The sequence below is a fragment of the Rhinatrema bivittatum genome, chromosome 5, assembly GCF_901001135.1.
Source record: "Rhinatrema bivittatum chromosome 5, aRhiBiv1.1, whole genome shotgun sequence".
NCBI classification, from domain to species: Eukaryota; Metazoa; Chordata; class Amphibia; order Gymnophiona; family Rhinatrematidae; genus Rhinatrema; species Rhinatrema bivittatum.
The window spans coordinates 148,141,047-148,160,660 of record NC_042619.1 but is presented as its reverse complement, the minus strand read 5'-3'; the positions used below and the strand labels follow the sequence as shown (position 1 = coordinate 148,160,660).

Genomic DNA, 19,614 nt, shown 5'->3' with positions numbered 1-19,614 from the left:
AAAGTGACCACTTTACTGAACAGCTTCCTGGTAACCAGAACATATCTGCCTTCCGAGTCGGAAAAGGTCTGAGCATCCTCAAAGACCACATTTTTCCCAATGAGAATGGCGATTCCCCCTTTCCGGTGCACAGCTGAGGAATAGTATACTTTCGCTACCCAGTCTCTAGCTAACTTCTGACTTTCACCCTCTGTAAGATGGGTTTCTTGCAAAAATGCAATTTTTGCTTTATGACGTCGCAGGGATTGGAGCACCTTAGCTCTTTTAATAGGCGATCCAAGACCTGCAACATTCCAGGACACGCACTGCAGGCAATCAGCCATACTCCTTGGTGTAATATAACATCACCCTTAGAATAATATACACTAATAACCGCCAGCAAGTCCAGCCCCCCCAGCCTGGGGCTACACTCGGCGCACAACCTTCTCTCCCATGCCTTCCTATGAACCTGGCACAATCCGTTATAGTCCCATAACCATACATAAGTTGAAAAACAAAATAAATTGTGATGCGTAGAAGAAACCGCCTCCCCGCTCCCCCACCAGCACTATGGTAAAGAGCAGACCCGCCCTGAAAAGCTCAACAGTAACAATGCTATAGGCAGCAGAAAGTAACCTATATACCAAAAACTCAAGTCCATGGCAAAATGCATCACCCTTAAGGGCCTCTGAATCATCTTGAATCCACTTTTTCCGTGATGAATTTTTTAACAGCATCCGCAGACTCAAAACTATGCCAAGTTCCATTAAGTTCCATGCGGAGCCGCGTCGGGTATTGCAAGTTAAATCTCATCTTCCTTTTAAACAAATCCGCACAGATGGGTGAAAATTCTCTGTGCTTAGCCGACACGGCCGCCGAATAGTCCTGAAAGATCAGTATTTTGGTATTTTCATAGAGTAAAGAGTCACATTTGCGATAAGCTTGTATTATAGCAGATTTTTGGCTAAAGTTCAGAAGGCGGGCAATGACCACCCTGGGTTTGGGAGCCTCCGGTTTTTTTGCCCCCAATCTATGTGCTCTTTCAATGTCCACCTTGCCAGCTAAATCTGGCAGATCCAGAGCTGCAGGCAGCCATGATTCAATAATGTGAGCCAGCTCCCTATCTCCAACGGACTCTGGTAGCCCCACAAACCTCAGGTTGTTCCTGCGGGATCTGTTCTCCAGATCCTCCACTTTGTTTTCCAAGTCTGAGATCTTCTTGGTCAGATTGCCCTGGGTCTGAAGCAGCTGTTGCGTTTCAGATTCTACATCAGCAACTCGTTGTTGGGTCTCCGCCACCTGTTGCTTGATTTCTAGCAGCGTTTCATTCCCCAAATTTATTTTCTGAACTAAATCACTAAACCGCGGTTCCAAGGCTTTCACCACTGCCCCCGTCACATCACTCACGAGATCGGTCGTTCCCAGGACCGCGCCAGGGCTTGGGGGGCTGGCGGCCATTTTGGCTTCACTCTGCCGGCTCAAAGTTTTCTCCTTTCTTGGCGGTTTAGCTGCCATAGCTGGGTCTTCAGCGCGAAAAAAAGCCTTGATGGTCGTTTGCGTTCCTTGTTCTATCGGAGACGCCACTTTGTTCTCGGGTCGCCGGCCAAATTTTGCGTTAACGCGGTGGGGGAGCTAGGAGCACGGCTCACACGCAGCTCATCGGGTCACGTGGTCTCCCTATAATAGAAATTTTTATAAGATCATTAGTAGGGTGGAACAGCTAAGACTGTTTACCCTTTCAAAAAATATTAAACAGGGGGGCACTCCATGAAACTTACACCCAGCAAATTTAAAGCATAGAAAGTTTTTTTTTTTTTTTTTTTTACATAGCACACAAACTGAAATCTGTCAAGAGATTATGGCCAAGCTGACTAGCATAGCTGGGTTTAAGAGAGGGTGTGGACAAGTTCCCAGAGGAAAGTCCATAAAACATTATTGCCAGGTAGACTAAAGAGTTATTGCTATCCCAGGAAGCGAAGTCGTCTTCAGGAGATGTGGGTATTTACAACCTGGACTGGCCACTGTTGGATATGGGATGCTGGGCTTGATGGATCTTGATCTGACCCAGCAAGACATGTATGTTCTCTGCCCTGTAGGTTCTCCTTAGATCCTGCCAACAGTTTGTAAAATGTTTTTTTTTTTTTAGTTGAGACAAAGCTGCAGCAGATGAGCAGTAAGTTCCTCATAAAGGCATAGAGTGGAAACAAGGAAGCATGGTGGAGGCAGTCTCTTCCACTAAAACTTGGACACCCCTGTCCAGTGTCTGATTTGTGGTCCTGTGCAGTGGATGCTTTGGTATAGCATGGTTTGAGTGTATGCAATGGAAAATGCAAGTAGATATGGTGGCTGGGGCATCTGACGGCTCTGCTTACCTGAAGCCTGTTATTGGTATATCTAGCCTATTAAATAGCATGGCAGGCATTCTGAAGCTTGAGCCTGACTGGTAGTTTCTTGTATGGTTACTTTCAGGTAACCAATGTTTGTTTGTTTTTTGGTTTTTTTTCCCCCGCTAGAATATGATGTGGTGGCATGTTTTTTATTTTATTTATTTATTTATTTTTTGTGTGTATCTTGAAGCCTTTATGGGCTATCATCCAGGCATAGCTACCTTAGTATTACCTATAATTGTAACCCCCTCCCCCCCCCCAAACAAAAACCAAACCTGCTGGAATGCTAGTGCTTTCCTGACTCAGGGCTGTTGTACTCCTTCGAGCCATCAATGGGATGGCTAGGCCAAAGCTGGGCAAGTAACCATCTGATCCTACTCCTCTCTGCAGTCTTTCTTGACTGGGTGTTTGTGTGTGGGCCCGTCATCCTTTGCATTTGTGGCACTGACTCCAGGATCATGCCATTGCTTCTATGCAGTGATAGTGGTTTAGGATTGCACCATGTGGGTTTGGGGGTAGACAGATTTGGTAACGATAACTTTTGCAGCTCTCCCAGGTGGAGGCTGACAATGGTGCAGTCCCAGTCTTTTTCTAAAGAGATCACCATTTTACCCTCGTGGATCCTATTTGTTTTTGAGGAAGCAGCGTGTCCTGTGCTCTTAATTTTTCTAGCTCTTAACTTTAAGCTCCTTGGCGACTTTTATTTTGGATGAGTTTTGCCCCCTCCCATGTCACTTTTTAACTTAAGTTTGGGATACCATATCCTTTTGGAGTCATTTAAGCTTGGTTAACCTTGCTCTTCAGTCCAATGGATGAGGTTCCCTTCCAGCAAGAGGAATCTGAGATCGTCAAAATCCAAGGAGAGGATGACTTACAACATCCTGTGAAAGAGGAGAGGAAATGGACCACATCAATAGTTCATGAATATCTGACTATTGGGAGAAAGAAGAGTAAGATATTTTACCCTTGATACTACAGGAGAAGGTAGGAGATAAGACTAAATACTTTAAAGTATATCAGTGATACTTGATCTACATGGAAGGGAAGCCATTAACCTGCTCTATAGCTAATGGGAGAGAAGATATAAATCAACTTGTGAAGAGAGAGAGAGCCTTATCCATCGCTGGGCCACTACTATGGAACTCACTGCCACAAGACCTAAGGCTTGAAACAAATATTAAGACATTTAAGAAGGGTGTTAAAATATGGTTATTTCAACAAGTCTTTCAATAACTGGATAGCATGATTTTATCTTATAACTTTTATCTGTTTCTGGTAATTTTAAATACTTTTTTGAATTTTATATTTTTTACTCATATACTTTTATTATGAATTTTATGTATTTGACTATCTTTTTATTCTTTGGAAATGCAAATGTTCTTAATTGTACATTTGATAGCAACTGTAAACCAATGTGATGTGTGTACACGAATGTCTGTATATAAAAATCTTGAATTTAAGAAATACTATGAGAGGTCATTATTATAAGAAACTGTATCAGCTAGCTTCAATATCTGAGTCCTGAGAAGGATTGAAAAGTCACAAATTTGCTGAAAGAATTTGTAACAACTTGAGAATGAAATACCCAGCTATAAAGACTTAATCATTTGCAACCTATCATTAGTAAATAAATGTTGGAAACCACGAAACTGTTCTCCTTGTGAATTGAGTATAGACTTTATTATTGAGTTGTGATTAAAAGTGGGAAAACTAAGAACAATGTGAGGGTGCTTGAAAGGAGCACCCCCCCCCCCCCCGTGCAGGAAATCCTGGAAGTAAACCTAATAGGATTAGTGTCCATCTAAATAGAAATGTGAGATATGGCCTTGAACTATTATCCAGGTTTTACAATCACAGGGGTTACACATGCAATCCTTTTCCTTCTACCTTGCAATCTTCCCTGTCCTTACATTACTAAACTTTCTTAAAGATATCCTGCCCAAGGTTGACTTCAACCCTCCCTATATTCACTAGGCTTCCAATCCTGCCTAAAACTCCTTTTGCTTGTTTTATACTTGCAACCTTTTGCAGGCACTATAGACAAGTCCAGAGTCTATAAGGCAACCCTACAAGGAACAATATTAACTGTGTGTTTCTAATATGTATGTGTGTGTAATGCTAGTAACTTGCGACTGGTGTGTCTTGGTGATGATGTATCTGAACTGTGACACGTCACTGATTTTTCTGAACCCAAGGTTTTAGCGAGGCCTTGCTCCAGTAATGAGACATGGGTTAGACATACTACTTCCTGTCTTCTTCCAATGCTCCTTTTTTATTGTTCTGTTAATTATGATGCTTGTAGTTTTTAATCTGTGCGACACTGAAGCTACAGCTGGATGAAGTTCTTTTGCTACCATTAATTTTCTTGTGCTATCTCTCTCAAAGAGCACATTGAAATTTTGAGTGTCCACTGTGGAATTTTTTTTTTTTTAAATTTAGTGGAGCAAAACATTGTGTGGTTGTGCACCTACCTTTAACTTTATTCCACCAGCTTCTACGTTCTTTCGTTCTGTTCTTTTGCTGCCTCTGTTCTTCCTGCTCTTGAGAGATATGAGGTTTTAGTTGTCCTCTGAGGTCTTCCTTCTTCTCTAGTCCCCTAGCTCTTTCTCATCAGCTCTTCCTCATCTTCTTTCAGCACTGATAACTAGATCCCTTGGGCTGGGCTTGCTTTTATGCAGTTTTGAAGACAGGAGATGGAGCCATAATGAAAGGAGAACAGAACATGCTGGTTTAGCGCACATGTAAAAATGTTTCCATACTGGGTCAGGCCAAGGGGTCCATCAAGCCCAGCATCTTGTTTACAACAGTGTCCAGTTCAGGTTACAAGTACCTGGCAAATACCAAACATTAAATAGATCGCATGCTACTAATGCCAGTAATAAACAGTGGCTATTCCTGACTCAGCTTGATTAATCCTTTATGGACTTCTCTTCCAGGAACTTATCCAAATCTTTTTTAAACCCAGCCACATTAACTGCCCTAACTATATCTTCCAGCAATAAATTCCAGAGCTTAATTGTGATATTGTTGTGTCCATATGCTAAATAGTATTCAAATATTGTTAGCACATACACACTATAGTTTGACATGTACATTCTATTGATGCTACATTTTATTGGGTGCACAAATATCCCCCCAAAACAGTCACCCATTCAGGATGGTTTTAGTGTGTACCTAAAACTTTTTTTAGAATATGCTTTTCTAAAACTTTTAGCCGATTGTGGCTATTTTAATTAATATATCAACTCTGATTTGATACATGCGTTTATTTTTTCCTTATTCTTGTCTATCTTTAGCATCAATTCTTAGCCTGCTGGAAAGTTCCCCAAGGATGCTGTATTGGTAACATAGATGCCAGGTCTGTGGGTACTTTAGCACCCCAAATATTGAACAAACTCCTTCATTGTGTCCAAGGAGTAGTAATTTGTGGTGTTTACACTCCCCAAACATTTTATAAAGTCAGCTCCTATGATTGGTAATGTAATACAATGTTGTAATTAGGTCTGTAAACATTTTAATATTTGCAGTATACCACCTATTCAATTGAAAATCAAGTATTAAAAACCTTTTCTTAAAAATTCTTCAGTATTACTGTGATAAACTAGCTGTAATTTTCACCAGGTATTGGAAGAATTCTGCTTTGCAAATGTTCGCTCCCCTTACTAAGAGCACTGTACACTTCTAAGACTTTCCATTAGGTGGCATCACAATCCATCTTGAGAGCAGTTGTCTGTTTTAATCTAAAATGTTACATGTAACTTTTGTTGCTGGCATAATGCTTTCATCTACAATTTATTGCTTCTGATACATTCTTAGTCATAATAACATAGAACCTTTATCAAATCTTACTTTTAACCTTGACAGATCGCAAACTAAAGTGTGGGGTGTATTTTGTACTGAAAGTGTCCCCTTTCAAATTATTCGCAATCAGTCTATTGGGCTGTGGCTCCATAAGCCTTCAATTGCAACGATCCTTTTCCATCTCAGCCCAGTCATTGTAGTGACAGTCCTTAGCTGTGTCCTATGTGCCACAACTGCTTCTGGAACCTTGCAATTATAGGTCCTAAATTTGCCCACTAAGTGACATTGCGGAATGAGCGCGAAAGGCCTGACTTGGGAGGCAAACCCAGGGCCTGTACATGTTGGTGCATACCATTGGTATTGAAACAAGCTAGCCAAAATTGGGGTTTTTAAGAATTTTTAGGAAAACTGTTACTTTTCTGACATGGTTCAGGAAACATTTTATAAAGAATTAGTGTCTAGAAGCAGGACTGTTGCTTGGGAGCATTATTCCTGGGCGAGCATTGCCATTGGAGCCTACCCCATAATGTTTTCTTCTCCCTGCCTCACTGGCATGCTGCATAGCTTCCACCCTACATTGCAGCAATTTAGGCCACTATTGACCAGCCCAGGGAGTGCGCAAGTGGGGGTGAGACCACTGGAAGCAGACCAATGGTGTGCAGCATGACTTGTTTTCTTCTCTCTTCTGGTAACCCCTTTGGCTTGGTGCTTCAGTGAGATGCCTGTTTTGCCCGGCCATAGAGACTGCCCTGTTTGAAAGTGTAGGGTATAAACATTTCAACAGGAGCCAACGAGAGAGGCAGCAATTTTAGATCTAATTCTCGGTGGAGCACAGGATTTGGTGACAGAGGTAATAGTGGTGGGGCCACTTGACAATAGTGATCATAATATGATCAAATTTGAATTAATGACTGGAAGGGGGACAGTAAACAAACCCACGGCTCTAGTGCTAAACTTTCAAAACGGACATTTTTGATAAAATGAGAAAAATAGAAAAAGAAAAAAGCAACTACAAAGGTAAAAAGTGTGCAAGAGGCGTGGACATAAAACAAAACAAAACAAACAAAAAACCCCATCCTAGAAGCACAGTCCAGATGTATTCCACACATTAAGAAAGGTGAAAGAGGCTGTTTTAGCCAAAAGATCTTCATTCAAAAATTGGAAGAAGGATCCAACAGAAGAAAATAGGATAAAGCATAAGCATTGGCAAGTTAAATGTAAGACATTGTTAAAGGCTGAGAGAATTTGAAAAAAAGTATGTAATCTGGTCAGTTCTTACCCTAAGCTTAATATAACATATATAATGTACTTTCGATAACAATCCTTCCTAAAGTTATCTACTATACTAAACAATCCTAATCCTTATCTATCAAGGTCTTAAACCAATTATGATACTAATATGGCAAAACTTCACATAAAAAAAAAAAATCTGAAGCAGAAAGCCTGTGAGGGAGTCAGTTGGACTGTTAGATGATCGAGGGCTTAAAGAGGCACCTAGAGAAGAAAGGCCATCGTGTGCTATGGCAGTCAAAGCAAACAATGTTGGGAATTATTAGAAAGGGAATGGTAAATAAAACGGAAAATGTCATAATGCCTCTGTATCGCTCCATGATGAAGACTGCACCTTGAATACTGTGTACAATTCTGGTCGCTGCATCTCAGATATAGTTGCGATGTAGAAGGTACAGAGAAGGGCGACCAAAATGATAAAGGGAATGGAACAGCTCCCCTATGAGGAAAGACTTAGAGGTTAGGACTTTTCAGCTTGGAGAAGAGACGGGTGAGGGGGGATATGATAGAGGTGTTTAAAATCATGAGAGGTCTAGAATGGGTTAATGTGAATCAGTTATTTACTCTTTCGGATAATAGACTAGGGGGCACTCCATGAAGTTTGCATGTGGCACATTTAAAACTAATCGGAGAAAGTTCTGTTTTACTCAACGTACAATTAAATTATGGAATTTGTTGCCAGAGGATGTGGGGTTAGTACAGTTAGTGTACCTGTGTTTAAAAAAGGATTGTATAAGTTCTTGGAGGATAAGTCCATTACTTGCTATTAATTAAGTTGAAATTAATTAAGTAGAAAATAGCCACTGCTATTACTAGCAACGGTAAGATGGAATAGACCTAGTTTTTGGGTACTTGCCAGGTTCTTATGGCCTGGATTTGCCACTGTTGGAAACAGGATGCTGGGCTTGATGGACCCTTGGTCTGACCCAGTTTGGCATGTTCTTATTATTTCTTTGCTTCGGTGTTTACTGAGGAGGATGTGGGGGGGACGGGACACACCCATTCTGGAGACGGTTTTCATGGATAATGATTCAGATGGACTTAACCAAATCACGGTGAACTTAAATGTGGTAGGCCTGATTGACAAATTGAAGAGTAGTAAATCACCTGGACTGGATGGTATACATCCCATGGTTCTGAAGGAACTCATAAATGAAATTTCAGACCTATTAGTAAAAATTTGTAACCTATCATTAAAATCGTCCATTGTACCTGAAGACTGGAAGGTGGCTAATGTAACCCCAATATTTAAAAAGGGCTCCAGGGGTGATCTGGGAAACTACAGACCAGTTAGCCTGACTTCAGTGCCAGGAAAAATAGTGGTACGTGTTCTAAAGATGAAAATCAGACATATAGAAAGATGTGGTTTAATGGAACAAAGCATAGCTTTACCCAAGGCAAATCTTCACTTTTTTGAAGGGGTTGTTAAACGTGTAGATAAAGGTGAACTGGTAGATGTAGTGTATTTGGATTTTCAGAAGGCATTTAACAAAGTTCTTCATGAGTGTTGCAGTCCTGGGGCGTGCCCCGCCCTGGTCCCTCCTCCTACCTCGGGGATGGTCCGGGCCACGGCGGCATTCCTTCGGCCTGTGCAGGCCTGCACGGCCTTTCTCCACGACGCTCCCTGCACGAGGGAGATGCCGCCGATGCTCCGGGGCTGGCCCCGTCCCTTAGACGCACGCGCAGGGGCTTTCATCTTAAAGGGGCCAGTGCGGGAAAAGCCAGCACCGCCCCAGGATGACTCTGATGCCTTCAGGGTATTTAAACCCTGCATCACCAGTCAGTCCTTGCCTTGCAACGAGGTTCACTCGCTCCTGAGTCTCTAGTTGCAGTTCTGACGTTGGCTTGTTCCTGGCTTCTGACTCCGGTCCGACCCTCTGTGTCCTGCGCGTCCATCCAGGAGGCCTCACCTAAGTCCAAGCGGCTTGGGTCCTCACAGGGATCTCGGGCTTCCAGTGGTGAAGATCCTTCTGGTCTCCTGCCTGGGGCCGCCTACCGGTTGCAGCCTCTGCTGTGGGCCTTCCCACAGTGCGTCACCATCTGTTACAACCAGCTCAAGGGTCCACGAACTCAACAGAGAGGCTTGTAAGAAAAGTAAAATGTCATGGGATAGCTGCCTTGAGCATTATTAGGAAAGGTAGGCTAGAAATTCAAATTAGACAATGATAAAAACAGCTATTTGTCACAAATTGAAGGAAATAAGACTTCAGTCATAGTTACCAAGTGATCATGTTTTTCAATCAAAAATTGAAACTGCTACAATTAGATTTTGGCAACTTTTTACAATGGACTTGATCAACCATATTGATCACCTTGCTTTCAAAGTTGAAATGTGAGGATTTTACTTTAAAGGAAAAATGAAGCATCACCAAATTGTCTACTCAACCAAACCTAAGAACCTTGGGAACCTTTACTGTTGAAGGGGTTATGTTCTCAAGATGTTAGAATTTGTCAATAACTGGTGAAGAGATCTTTTAACATGGGTATTCACTTGTGTTTTTGATCCTTGTGCTTAATTCTAGAGAGTTTGGGGTTTATTTCTGCAACACTTCTTGTCAGAATCCACCTCCTTTTCTGATTCATGGAAACATGCACAGGTTAAACAGTTATCGAAGAAGCCTTCTTTAGATGCAGGTTATGTCAACAATTATAGGCAGTTTTGGATCTTACTTTTCTCTCCAAGCTGTTTTTGCAGACAATTGTCTGGATCCACTCCGGTCTATATTTTGTGCTGGTTTCAGCTTGGAAATCACAATAGTGTGTTTTGATAATCTGAAGATGTATGCCAGGGGTGGCAAACATGAGTCCTCAAGAGCCACAAACAGGCCAGGTTTTTAGGATATCCACAATAAATATGCATGAGATCTGCATACAATAGAGGCAATGCATGCAAATCTATCTCTTGCATATTCATTGTTGATTTCCTGAAAATTAGGCCTGTTTGTGGCTCTCAGGAACTGGAGTTGGCCGCACCTTATATTTGCTGATTAAGGGAATATTCTCAATTAATATTACAGCTTTCAGCAGCCTTGGACACGGTTGACAATGGGGCTCCAGGTGTCGGAGATAGGGTGCTTCAGTGATTTAAAGCTTTCCTTACAGAAAAGGAGGAAATGCATGTTCTAATTTTAAAAGATGTAATTTTTAATGAATCTGTTGTAGAAAAATATCTTTTTTGAAGAAAAAAGTCCTCCCTCAGGGCTGAAAATATACTGGTCGTCTGAGCGATTAAATTTGGTATATAGTTTTGTGGCGCAGTTTTGTCTGGTCCAAAGCCCTACATCTCTGTATGATCAGACCTGGGTACACTAAAAGTGCAGAAGTGTCCTACTGCTTGACCAAATAAGAGTTGAAACTAACTCTGAAAATTTTAGCTAGTGCTTAAGTTGTCAAAATACACTTCCAGCCCTGATCTTTCTTGATCTTCTGTGTACAGTGGGTCTGATAATAGTTAGTGCATGTTAATTATGCATTTAAATGCTTTTTTTTTAAAACATATTGGCTTTCCCTATGTTTTGTATCTTTCTTTAACTTTTGTAGGAGTATGAAGGAATTTTTATTTATCAGAATGGATCTCTACTTCTGGTTTTCCTCATCATATTTAATTTGAGCTTTATGGTGATTAACATGTGGACATCTGTGTTTGGCTTCTAGCCCTTACTATGTGCTAACATGGTTTGAATGCTCACTGCTTCCTCTGCTCAGTTTCACATGTTGGGATTGTTAAATCTTGAGACTTTGAGTATTTGAGAGAGGGATAACTAGCCATCAACATGGAAAAAAGTTTATACTTCTTGACAGGAAACAAAAAAACAATATTCAAAACATAATATCAATGTTCAACAATATTAAGATAGATCTGGCTGTTTCAGTGAAAGACTTAGGAATAATCATTGATTGCGAGTTAAACTTTAAGAAACATTTCTATAAAATTATGAGAATGGTACTACAAACTGTTAGCTGAAACCTCTCTTGGATTTCAACAATTTCTGTTCAGTGTTAAAAGTGCTCATATTTTCTTCACTTGACTATTGTAATTCGTTATTATTAGGCCTGCCCCAATCATCATTATATCCTCTCCAAGTACTGCAAAACTCTGCGGCGAGAGTCTTAACCAATTGTAATAAACGTGAACACATCACCCCAATTCTGATAAACCTTCACTGGCTCCCAATAACCCAGAAAATAACACCCAAAATATGCTGTATTCCTCATAAAACCATTTACGGACGAAAAACTGGTTAAATTTTTCAATTCGCCTGCACACTCCTCACCGATCTTTGAAATCAGCTAACCAAAGGGCTTCTTCATGTTCCTCCAATAAGCACAGCGTACTTAACCTTAGTTAGAGACGGTTATTTCAATCGCAGGCCCAAGTTTGTGGGACACCATGCCGGCACTCCTAAGATTGGAGACAGTCTAAAACATTTGAGAGAGGCTTAAAGACCTGGCTCTTCGAGCAAGCCTATTCAGATAACCTCCAAACAGGTCACTAAATTCTTAATCCCTCTACATTTTTTACTTTTTATTATGGATCTTTTTAAAAAAATCTCCTTTAATATGTTTTTTGTATGTATTGTATAGTCTCCTTGACTTCTTTGAATTTGTTTTATGCCTTTGTAAACCATTGTGATGTAATTACGAACGATGGTATATAAAATCTTTTAAATAAATAAAAATAAAGCTGATAAAGCTTGTAACCCCTTGAAGATGGGGCTCATAAAATGAAAAGGGTTTGCTTTTTTTTTTGTCTGTTTTTATTTTGTTCCTGGCACTAGCCTCTGGGCTAAAAAAACAAACAAAAAAACAGTAGTCAGGTAGATGGCAGACTGAACTTGCTCAGAGGCTAAAGGTAGTTTTTCTTAATGCTGAATAGGAAATTAAAAAAAAAAAATTTCCCCCCTCTGACAATCAGATTACACCCCTTCACCCAAAATCTACAGAGTTGTCTCTTAACTTGACACTGACCTCAAAAACACAAACCTGAGTTTTAGCACATTGTCTCACTTAATAGTTCTAGTTCAAAATTATGAATTTGAACTCTTCTGGGGATGCAGCAGTCAAATCACAATAATAAAATATCTTAAAAAAAAAAAAATTTGAGCCACAAGATTCACAGCAGATAAACAGCAACAATGTAAATACTTCCTCTTCCTTTTCAGAGTATTTAGATCTTAATCTGCTGCAGAAACATCCTTGCTGTTTGTCATTCTTCATATTCCAGCTTAATAATACTTGCATCCAATCACAAAATTCTTCTCAGCAGTAACTCAGAAAAGAACACAGGATTTCTCACAAGGTTGTTGTGGTCCATAATTCACTCTAAGTACCTTTTGGACTTACCTAGGAGCATTCCAGCATCCATGGTGACTAGGGATCCTGCGGAACTTGGAAAACCAGTAGGCCCACGAGGACTTGCTGCTGAATCATCAGACTATCAAAACACCACAAACTCACTCAGATTTTAGCCTTAAATACCTAGGTTGCGCACCCTCTTGAGGTCTTAACATACTGTTTCAAGAAATAGAGAAGTAAGATATTCTTTCCTTTACCTAACACTAAAATCCCAACATATCAATATTGAACAAAGGAAAAGAATAGGTTAGTGACATAGGACCATAACTTGGCCTGGCCACATACTCAGTCTGATACAATATAGTGCGCTAGTCATGTACACGGCTTTACATGTGCTTGAATGTGCATTTTGGACACGCATCCAAAACCCCTTATGCAAAAAGGGGATTATTGTGCCCAAAATAAGTGTCCAAATAGTGGGTAGCTAATAGTGCTTATCACATGTAAATTCATGTTATTTACCTTCCCAGAACAATCTTAAATCTCATCTCTTCTACTCTGAGTGTTCCACTCCGGCACTGTAAATAATTAACTATGATGTTAACCTACTCATGCCTTTCTCTCTCTTCTCCTAGTTCCATTACCCTTGTTCATTGTAACTTCATTTCCTATACACGAGTTTTAGTTTTATGTTATCCTGCACCCCTTGTTCAAATGTAAACCGGCATGATGTGATCTTATCATGAATGCCGGTATATAAAAAACCTAAATAAATAAATGTTGATGAGGCTAATAGCTATTACCCACATATGCAAAAATAAAAATTGCGATGGATGTGCAGTTTTTTATTCTCAAAAATTAATGCCTGCCCCGGAGCAATCATTAATTCTTGCGTAGCCCCTAAAGTTAACAGAAAAGCAGAAAATACTGCTTTTCTGTAGTTCCTCAGACTTAATATCATGGAGTAAAGGGGGAAAAAAAAAGTCGCTGGTGAACAGGTTGGGAAGAAGTACATTCGTAAAATTGAGCATCCATCTTCCTGACCTTCTCCCTGGCGCCCGACGCTGAGGCAGCGCTAGGGATGCACAATTTCCCCTAAGCGCCTCCTTTTTACCATGGCAGACCGTTTAAATATTAAATCAGGTGCCTGACAGAGGTGGATTGACACACGTTAGGACAGCCCGTTTTACGCACACCGATATTACATCAGCCTGACTGAGCAGGGAATGAAAATGACATGTAAAGGGGGGAGGTGGGATGAGTTCACATTTTTCTAAGATAAACAGGGCTTCCTGAGCTGTGAATTTTAAACATAGCATCAAAATATTTTTATTTGCAGTTAACTTTTTGCTTAGGAATAACTTTAATTCTTAGTACATTCTGACAGTAATTTGGTTTCTTCATTGACTAGCAGGGTGATCAGCTTTATAAGTGGTTGATATCAAACTGGAGGTAAAAAAGAGCACAGGAAAACCTAGAATGTTTTTCTGAGCATGTATGGACATATTGTGTAGCCACCTTTGAACTATCTCGGGTTTGTGGTGTTTTTTTTTTTTTGGTCTGCTTGTGTAACCAGAAGAATGAGATTTTCTTGTGTGTTTTGTGTCCCTTTTTTCAGTTCCACGTAGCCTGCCTTTTCATTGTTTCCTTTGATTTCTCAATTTTTCTCACAAAGGCATGTACATTCTTTCTCCTGTTCTTCAGCTTGCATATAAGACTGAGGAGGTTTGTACAGTTGTGGCTGCTTTGGAACATCCACATGTAGTAAGGAAAGGCTTCCTTCCAGGCTTTTCTGGGCTCTGAGGGGATTTCTCTGTCTTTGCTGTTGGGTAATAACGCCTCCTTGTGTGGCAGATTATCCTGCTGTTCATGTAGAGTGCTTGTTAAAGGTGAGCAGCTCAATTTTCATACAGAGGTATTCCTCTAAGCAGGACAGTCTGACTTACTGCTGAGAATGATTGCGCATTAATACAAATTTTAAGTCATAGTGAAGACTTTTATGGGCAAATGTTATTGGACACCTTGATCAGAATAATTATGCTGTATTATGCGGTACACAAGCTACGTAGACTATAAATGTTCTTGTTAAATTTTAGATTGAAGTGATTCATGCTCATTTATTAAAAAAAAAAATTGGTTAACAGCAGTTCAGTAGAAATGTTTTGTTCACCTGATATAATATATGTAATCTTTTTTTGTACAGTTGGATAGATTTGCCAGCATAAGGATGCCAGGTAACAGAAAAGAGAGGCCTCATCTGCATCTGAAAAACTTAGATCCTTCTTCTACTGTTGCGCTGTCAGTGCCTCAAGATTTCGAAATGTATCCTGCCAAACAGTTTTCAGAGAAGGAAATCCTAGCACTTTTTGAGAAGATGATGGTAGGTATTAGATACCAGTACTTTTTCACTGTTTGGACAACTAGTGGCTAGAACTAATGTTTTCTGACTTGTACTAGAAGTCTTTGAAGCCTTTCTGGATTTGTGATATCTTTCATAACTCATAATAGGGCAAACTGTTCCATAGCTGAGCATACTATATAAAAAGTATGATAGTCTATCCACAGTGAACTGCATTTACTTTTTTTGAGGAACTACTAACTTACCAGTGCTGTATTGGCAAAATGTCTCCTTAAGTAAGTGTGCCCTTTTCCTTAAAGATAAAGAAGGTAAAATAGACCCACAAATCCTTAGTTTTCCCCTTTCTCTTTTTGTTTCAACTGGAAAAATTATGGTAACTTTAAATAACAAAATCACAATGTATAGAAAGACATGGTTTAGTGGGACACAGCCAGCATGGATTTACACAAGGAAAATCTCGCCGGGCCAATCAACATTTTTTTTTGAAGGAGTTGTTAACGGGATAATGCAAACTGGTGGATGTAATTTGGATTTTCAGAAGGTGTTTAACAAAATGCCAAATGAGACTCCTGAGAAAATTAAAAGGGCACAGGATAGGCAGTGTCTTATTGTGGATTACAAACTGGATAGGAAACAAAATAGGATTAAATGGTCAGGAAACAAAATAGGATTAAATGGTCAATTTTCTTAGGGAGAATGGTAAACAATGGGGGCCTCAGGGATATGTACTGGGCCCGGTGCTTTTTAATATATTTATAAATGATCTGGAAAGGGTAACTATTAGTGAGGTGATCAAAATGACACAATTTAGAGTTAAATCACAAGCTAATTGTGAAAAATTGCAGGAGGACCTTGCAAGAGTGGAAGACTAGGCATTCAAATGGCAGATGAAATTTGATGTGGACAAAGTGGTGCACATGGGGAAAACTAACCTACATTGTAGTTACATTACGTTAGGTTCCATATTAGGAGTTATCATCCAGGGAAATCTCCTGTTCAGTGTGTGGTGGTGATCAAAAAAACAAACAATGTTAGGAGCTATTAGGAAAGGAATGGAGAATAAAATGGCCAGTGTCAAAGCATCTGTATTGCTTCATGGTGAGGCTGACCTGGAGTAGTATGTGCATTTCTAGTCACTGCATCTCAGATATAGTTGCATTGGAAAAAGTACAGAGAAGGGTGACCAAAATGATGATAAAGGGATGGAATGGCTCTCCTATGAGGAAAGGCTAAAGAGGGTGGGGGCTATTCAGGTTGGGGAATAGATGGCTGAGGGGAGGATATGAGAGAAGTCTATAAAATGAGTGGAATAGAATGGGAAATGTGAATCAGTTATTTACTCTTTCGAAAAATACAAAGACGTCTACCAATTGGTTGGTTGGTTTTGTACAAGATGGCCAGGCATACTAGGTTCTATTTTTCGGCGTACCTGGGGAAGGATCAGAGAGCGATGGATGCTCTTGGGAGGAGGGTGCTATGCTCATTGCTTGCATAGCAGCTTACCAGAGAACATGCATGATATCTTGAAGCAGGTGCGGGAGGTTGCTAAGCAACTGTCTCAGCAGCAGCTAGATAACACTTCAGTCACTGGTGTGTGCAGAACAGTGTCTGTCGACCTACCATGTTTTTGAAATGGCATTGAGCATCTTTGCAGCAGAAATCAGCAGCCGCAGACTTGCATGGCTGCTGGCCTTGGATCTCTGACTGGAGGTGTAGGAGTGACTCTCTGATGTGCCGGGTACAGGACAGAATCTCTTCGGAGATAAGGTGAAGGACGCGATGGCCCGGATCTGGGAGCACCATGTGACACTCCAGTTGCTCTCCACTGGCACTCAGCAGACGTCTTTATCTGTGTATTGTTCCGGTGCTGCCAATGACTTTGCTTACTGTGTCATTGTCAATTGTCCATTCCAAGGCCGTGGCCAACGAAGGGGCAAGGGAGCAGTAGCATATTAACGGATTGTCTAGCAAGCGACAGGATCCTTTCCAAGCTGAGGTACATACCAAGTAGTCAGACTGAGAAAACATAAGAAAAGTGGAAGGAACAGGACAGGTGAGGGTCCATTTTCTGTGTACTTGCATATTGACACACTTTCCTTTAGAAAACATAGAGATGTACTTTAGTGAAACAGGACAGAATTTGATGATCTTAACTCACAAACTAGCGGTCAGAATACTAAATTTCAAAACTACACAATACAAGAACATAAGACATTCAAATGATCAAATACTTTGAGAGAAACAGATTTCATAGGCTCATTGGTTTCCTTACCCATTACTAGATGCAGTTCTATTGTAGTGGTAAATTATGCTGTGGGTCTTCCTCAGTTTTTCCATCCTTCTGCATTTGTGTGGGGAGACTAAAATGCCCTTTTCCTGTTCTTTAACATTCCCACTGTACAGCTTTAAAAATAAACATGCAGCCTGTAATTTACTTCTGTATTCAATCGTCATCTGTAGCTCATTTTGCATTTGCTGGTGAAGGGAACATAGCTGTCAAATCGAGTCACCAAAGTGTTGCCATTACTTTTTGTTGAACTATCACCTACATACCTTTCCACTCCTCCACTGAGTCGGGGAGAGGAGTGAGGGGAAAAGAAAAACGATTAGGTCTTTTGGGGTTCTACATAATGAACAACAAAGTTGAACAGGAAAATTGATAGTTTCTTATTGGTTGGCTTTCTTTGTGATGTGTGGTGCTACTGAAGCATGAAACATCTTAACTTTTTAGGTTACAGTAAGCGAGAACATACATAACCTATTCTGGTTAAGATATACTTGTAGGTGTGAAATGCTACAGTAGTTTTCAACTTTTATTTCTAGCATGTTAAAGGACCATTTAATAATCTGATTAGTAAGTAGTACTTTTATAGTCAGATAGTGGTTCCATAAATGAAAATTTTTTTTTTTTTAAATTTTATATATAGGAAGACATGAATTTAAATGAAGACCGGAAAGCACCTTTACGAGGGAAAGACTTCGCCACCAAAAAAGAAATGGTCATGCAGTATATTAGTACTGCTTCAAAGTCTGTAAGTAAATCTTTCAGTTTAATAAGTAACCAGGTTAGTAAGAGGTGACAGATGCCTTTACTTGAAAAGCTTTACAGATATAATTATATAAATGAACTGCTTATGATTATTTTCAGTTCCAGTGTTCTCACTTTTTACTGTTGAAGGATATTCAGACAGCGTATATTTTTCATTTTGTACGTATATTCCTTTGATTTTAAGATGTTATCAATTTTTTTTCCTTACCCAGTAGAATACTTCTGCTTCTTTATATTTCCAGCTGAATTATACTGTGCAGCAGCATCATAAATGTTTATTTGCAGCTCCTTGAATTGTCCCTTCTTTCCTCCTACCTTGCTCAGCCATTGCAGCAACAGTGCTTAGCCTGGGGCCACAAACACTCCATCCAGCATCTGATATGTATAACATCCTGAATCTAGCCAGTCGGTGTCACTATATTGTGTGATGGCTGTGAATGCTGCCTCTTCAGTATTTCTCATCCTCTCTAACCCATGGGGGGATGTAAGACCTAACCAGGGAGTAGAACTAAGTTCTTCTGCATCATTGTTAAGCCACAGGCCAACCCAACCAGCTGTGTTTTCTTCCACAAGCAGGGCTGAATTAACCATCACATGTGGTTGCTGCCATCTGATATTGCCGAGCAGGCTCTTCTCGTGAAACTCGTATAGCTTTTGCTGTACTGAATGTGTGGGAATTCCCGCTTGAGTGTTGGCTGACAGCCGCTATTCTTGTGATGTTAATGGAGGAGACACTGAGATTTGTTGGACCATGATCCACATTTAATTGAAGAAAGTTTCATAAATGTCTTACAGTGAGGATGGGGCAGAATTCAGCTACTCATGCAACTGGTGTTAGTCTAGTTCAGCAGTTCTCAACCAGTGTGTCGCCAAGCACTGGCAGGTGTTACGCACTTCCTGGTCTCCCGCTCTTCCCTCCCTCTCCTCACCCCAGCGAGACGCACACACTTCTTCAACGAACACTGCTGCTGTTCCTGCCCGTGCTATCAGCACGTTCAAGCCCAGAGTGGAACGGCAGCACGGTTTGTGGAAGCCAGCAACAGCAGCATGGCCTTTTCTTCTTCCTGTCCCTGTGGCCCAGAAAAGGAAGTGATGTGAAGTGATTATCAAGCACGTGGGAAGAAGAAAAGGCCATGCTGCTGCTGCCACTGTCAAATTCATGTCCCAAGGCTCCCAGGATTCGCCCCCAGCCCTGCAGTGGTAAGAAGGCAGCAATCAGCTGTTTGTCTGTGCTGCGATCATCACGGCGCAGTACAGTCAGCTGAGAATGTGGCTGTGGCAATTTTCTGCCATGCAGCTGTTTGGGAAATCCGTCGATTAGCTGCCTCTGGTCTGCGGCGTTAACTTTTTTTTTTTTTTTTTATTTGGCCCCTGCTCCAGATCTATGGGTCCCGCTGATATCACTGATATCAGCAGGATTGTGGCCTAAATCGTAAGGCCCCCCAATGCCTTCT

The 19,614-nt window shown here is 40.6% G+C and overlaps 1 protein-coding gene across 1 annotated transcript in view; it reads left to right on the top strand.

Moving 5' to 3' along the window:
• The window catches only part of DIAPH3 (diaphanous related formin 3), a 1,173,174-nt gene that overhangs the window by 64,882 nt on the left and 1,088,678 nt on the right, over positions 1 to 19,614 (top strand). Inside the window, exons 3-4 of the mRNA XM_029602990.1 lie at positions 14,956 to 15,132; positions 18,039 to 18,143. Of these exons, the coding sequence (XP_029458850.1) occupies positions 14,956 to 15,132; positions 18,039 to 18,143 (282 nt within the window). The remainder of the gene's footprint in view (positions 1 to 14,955; positions 15,133 to 18,038; positions 18,144 to 19,614) is intronic.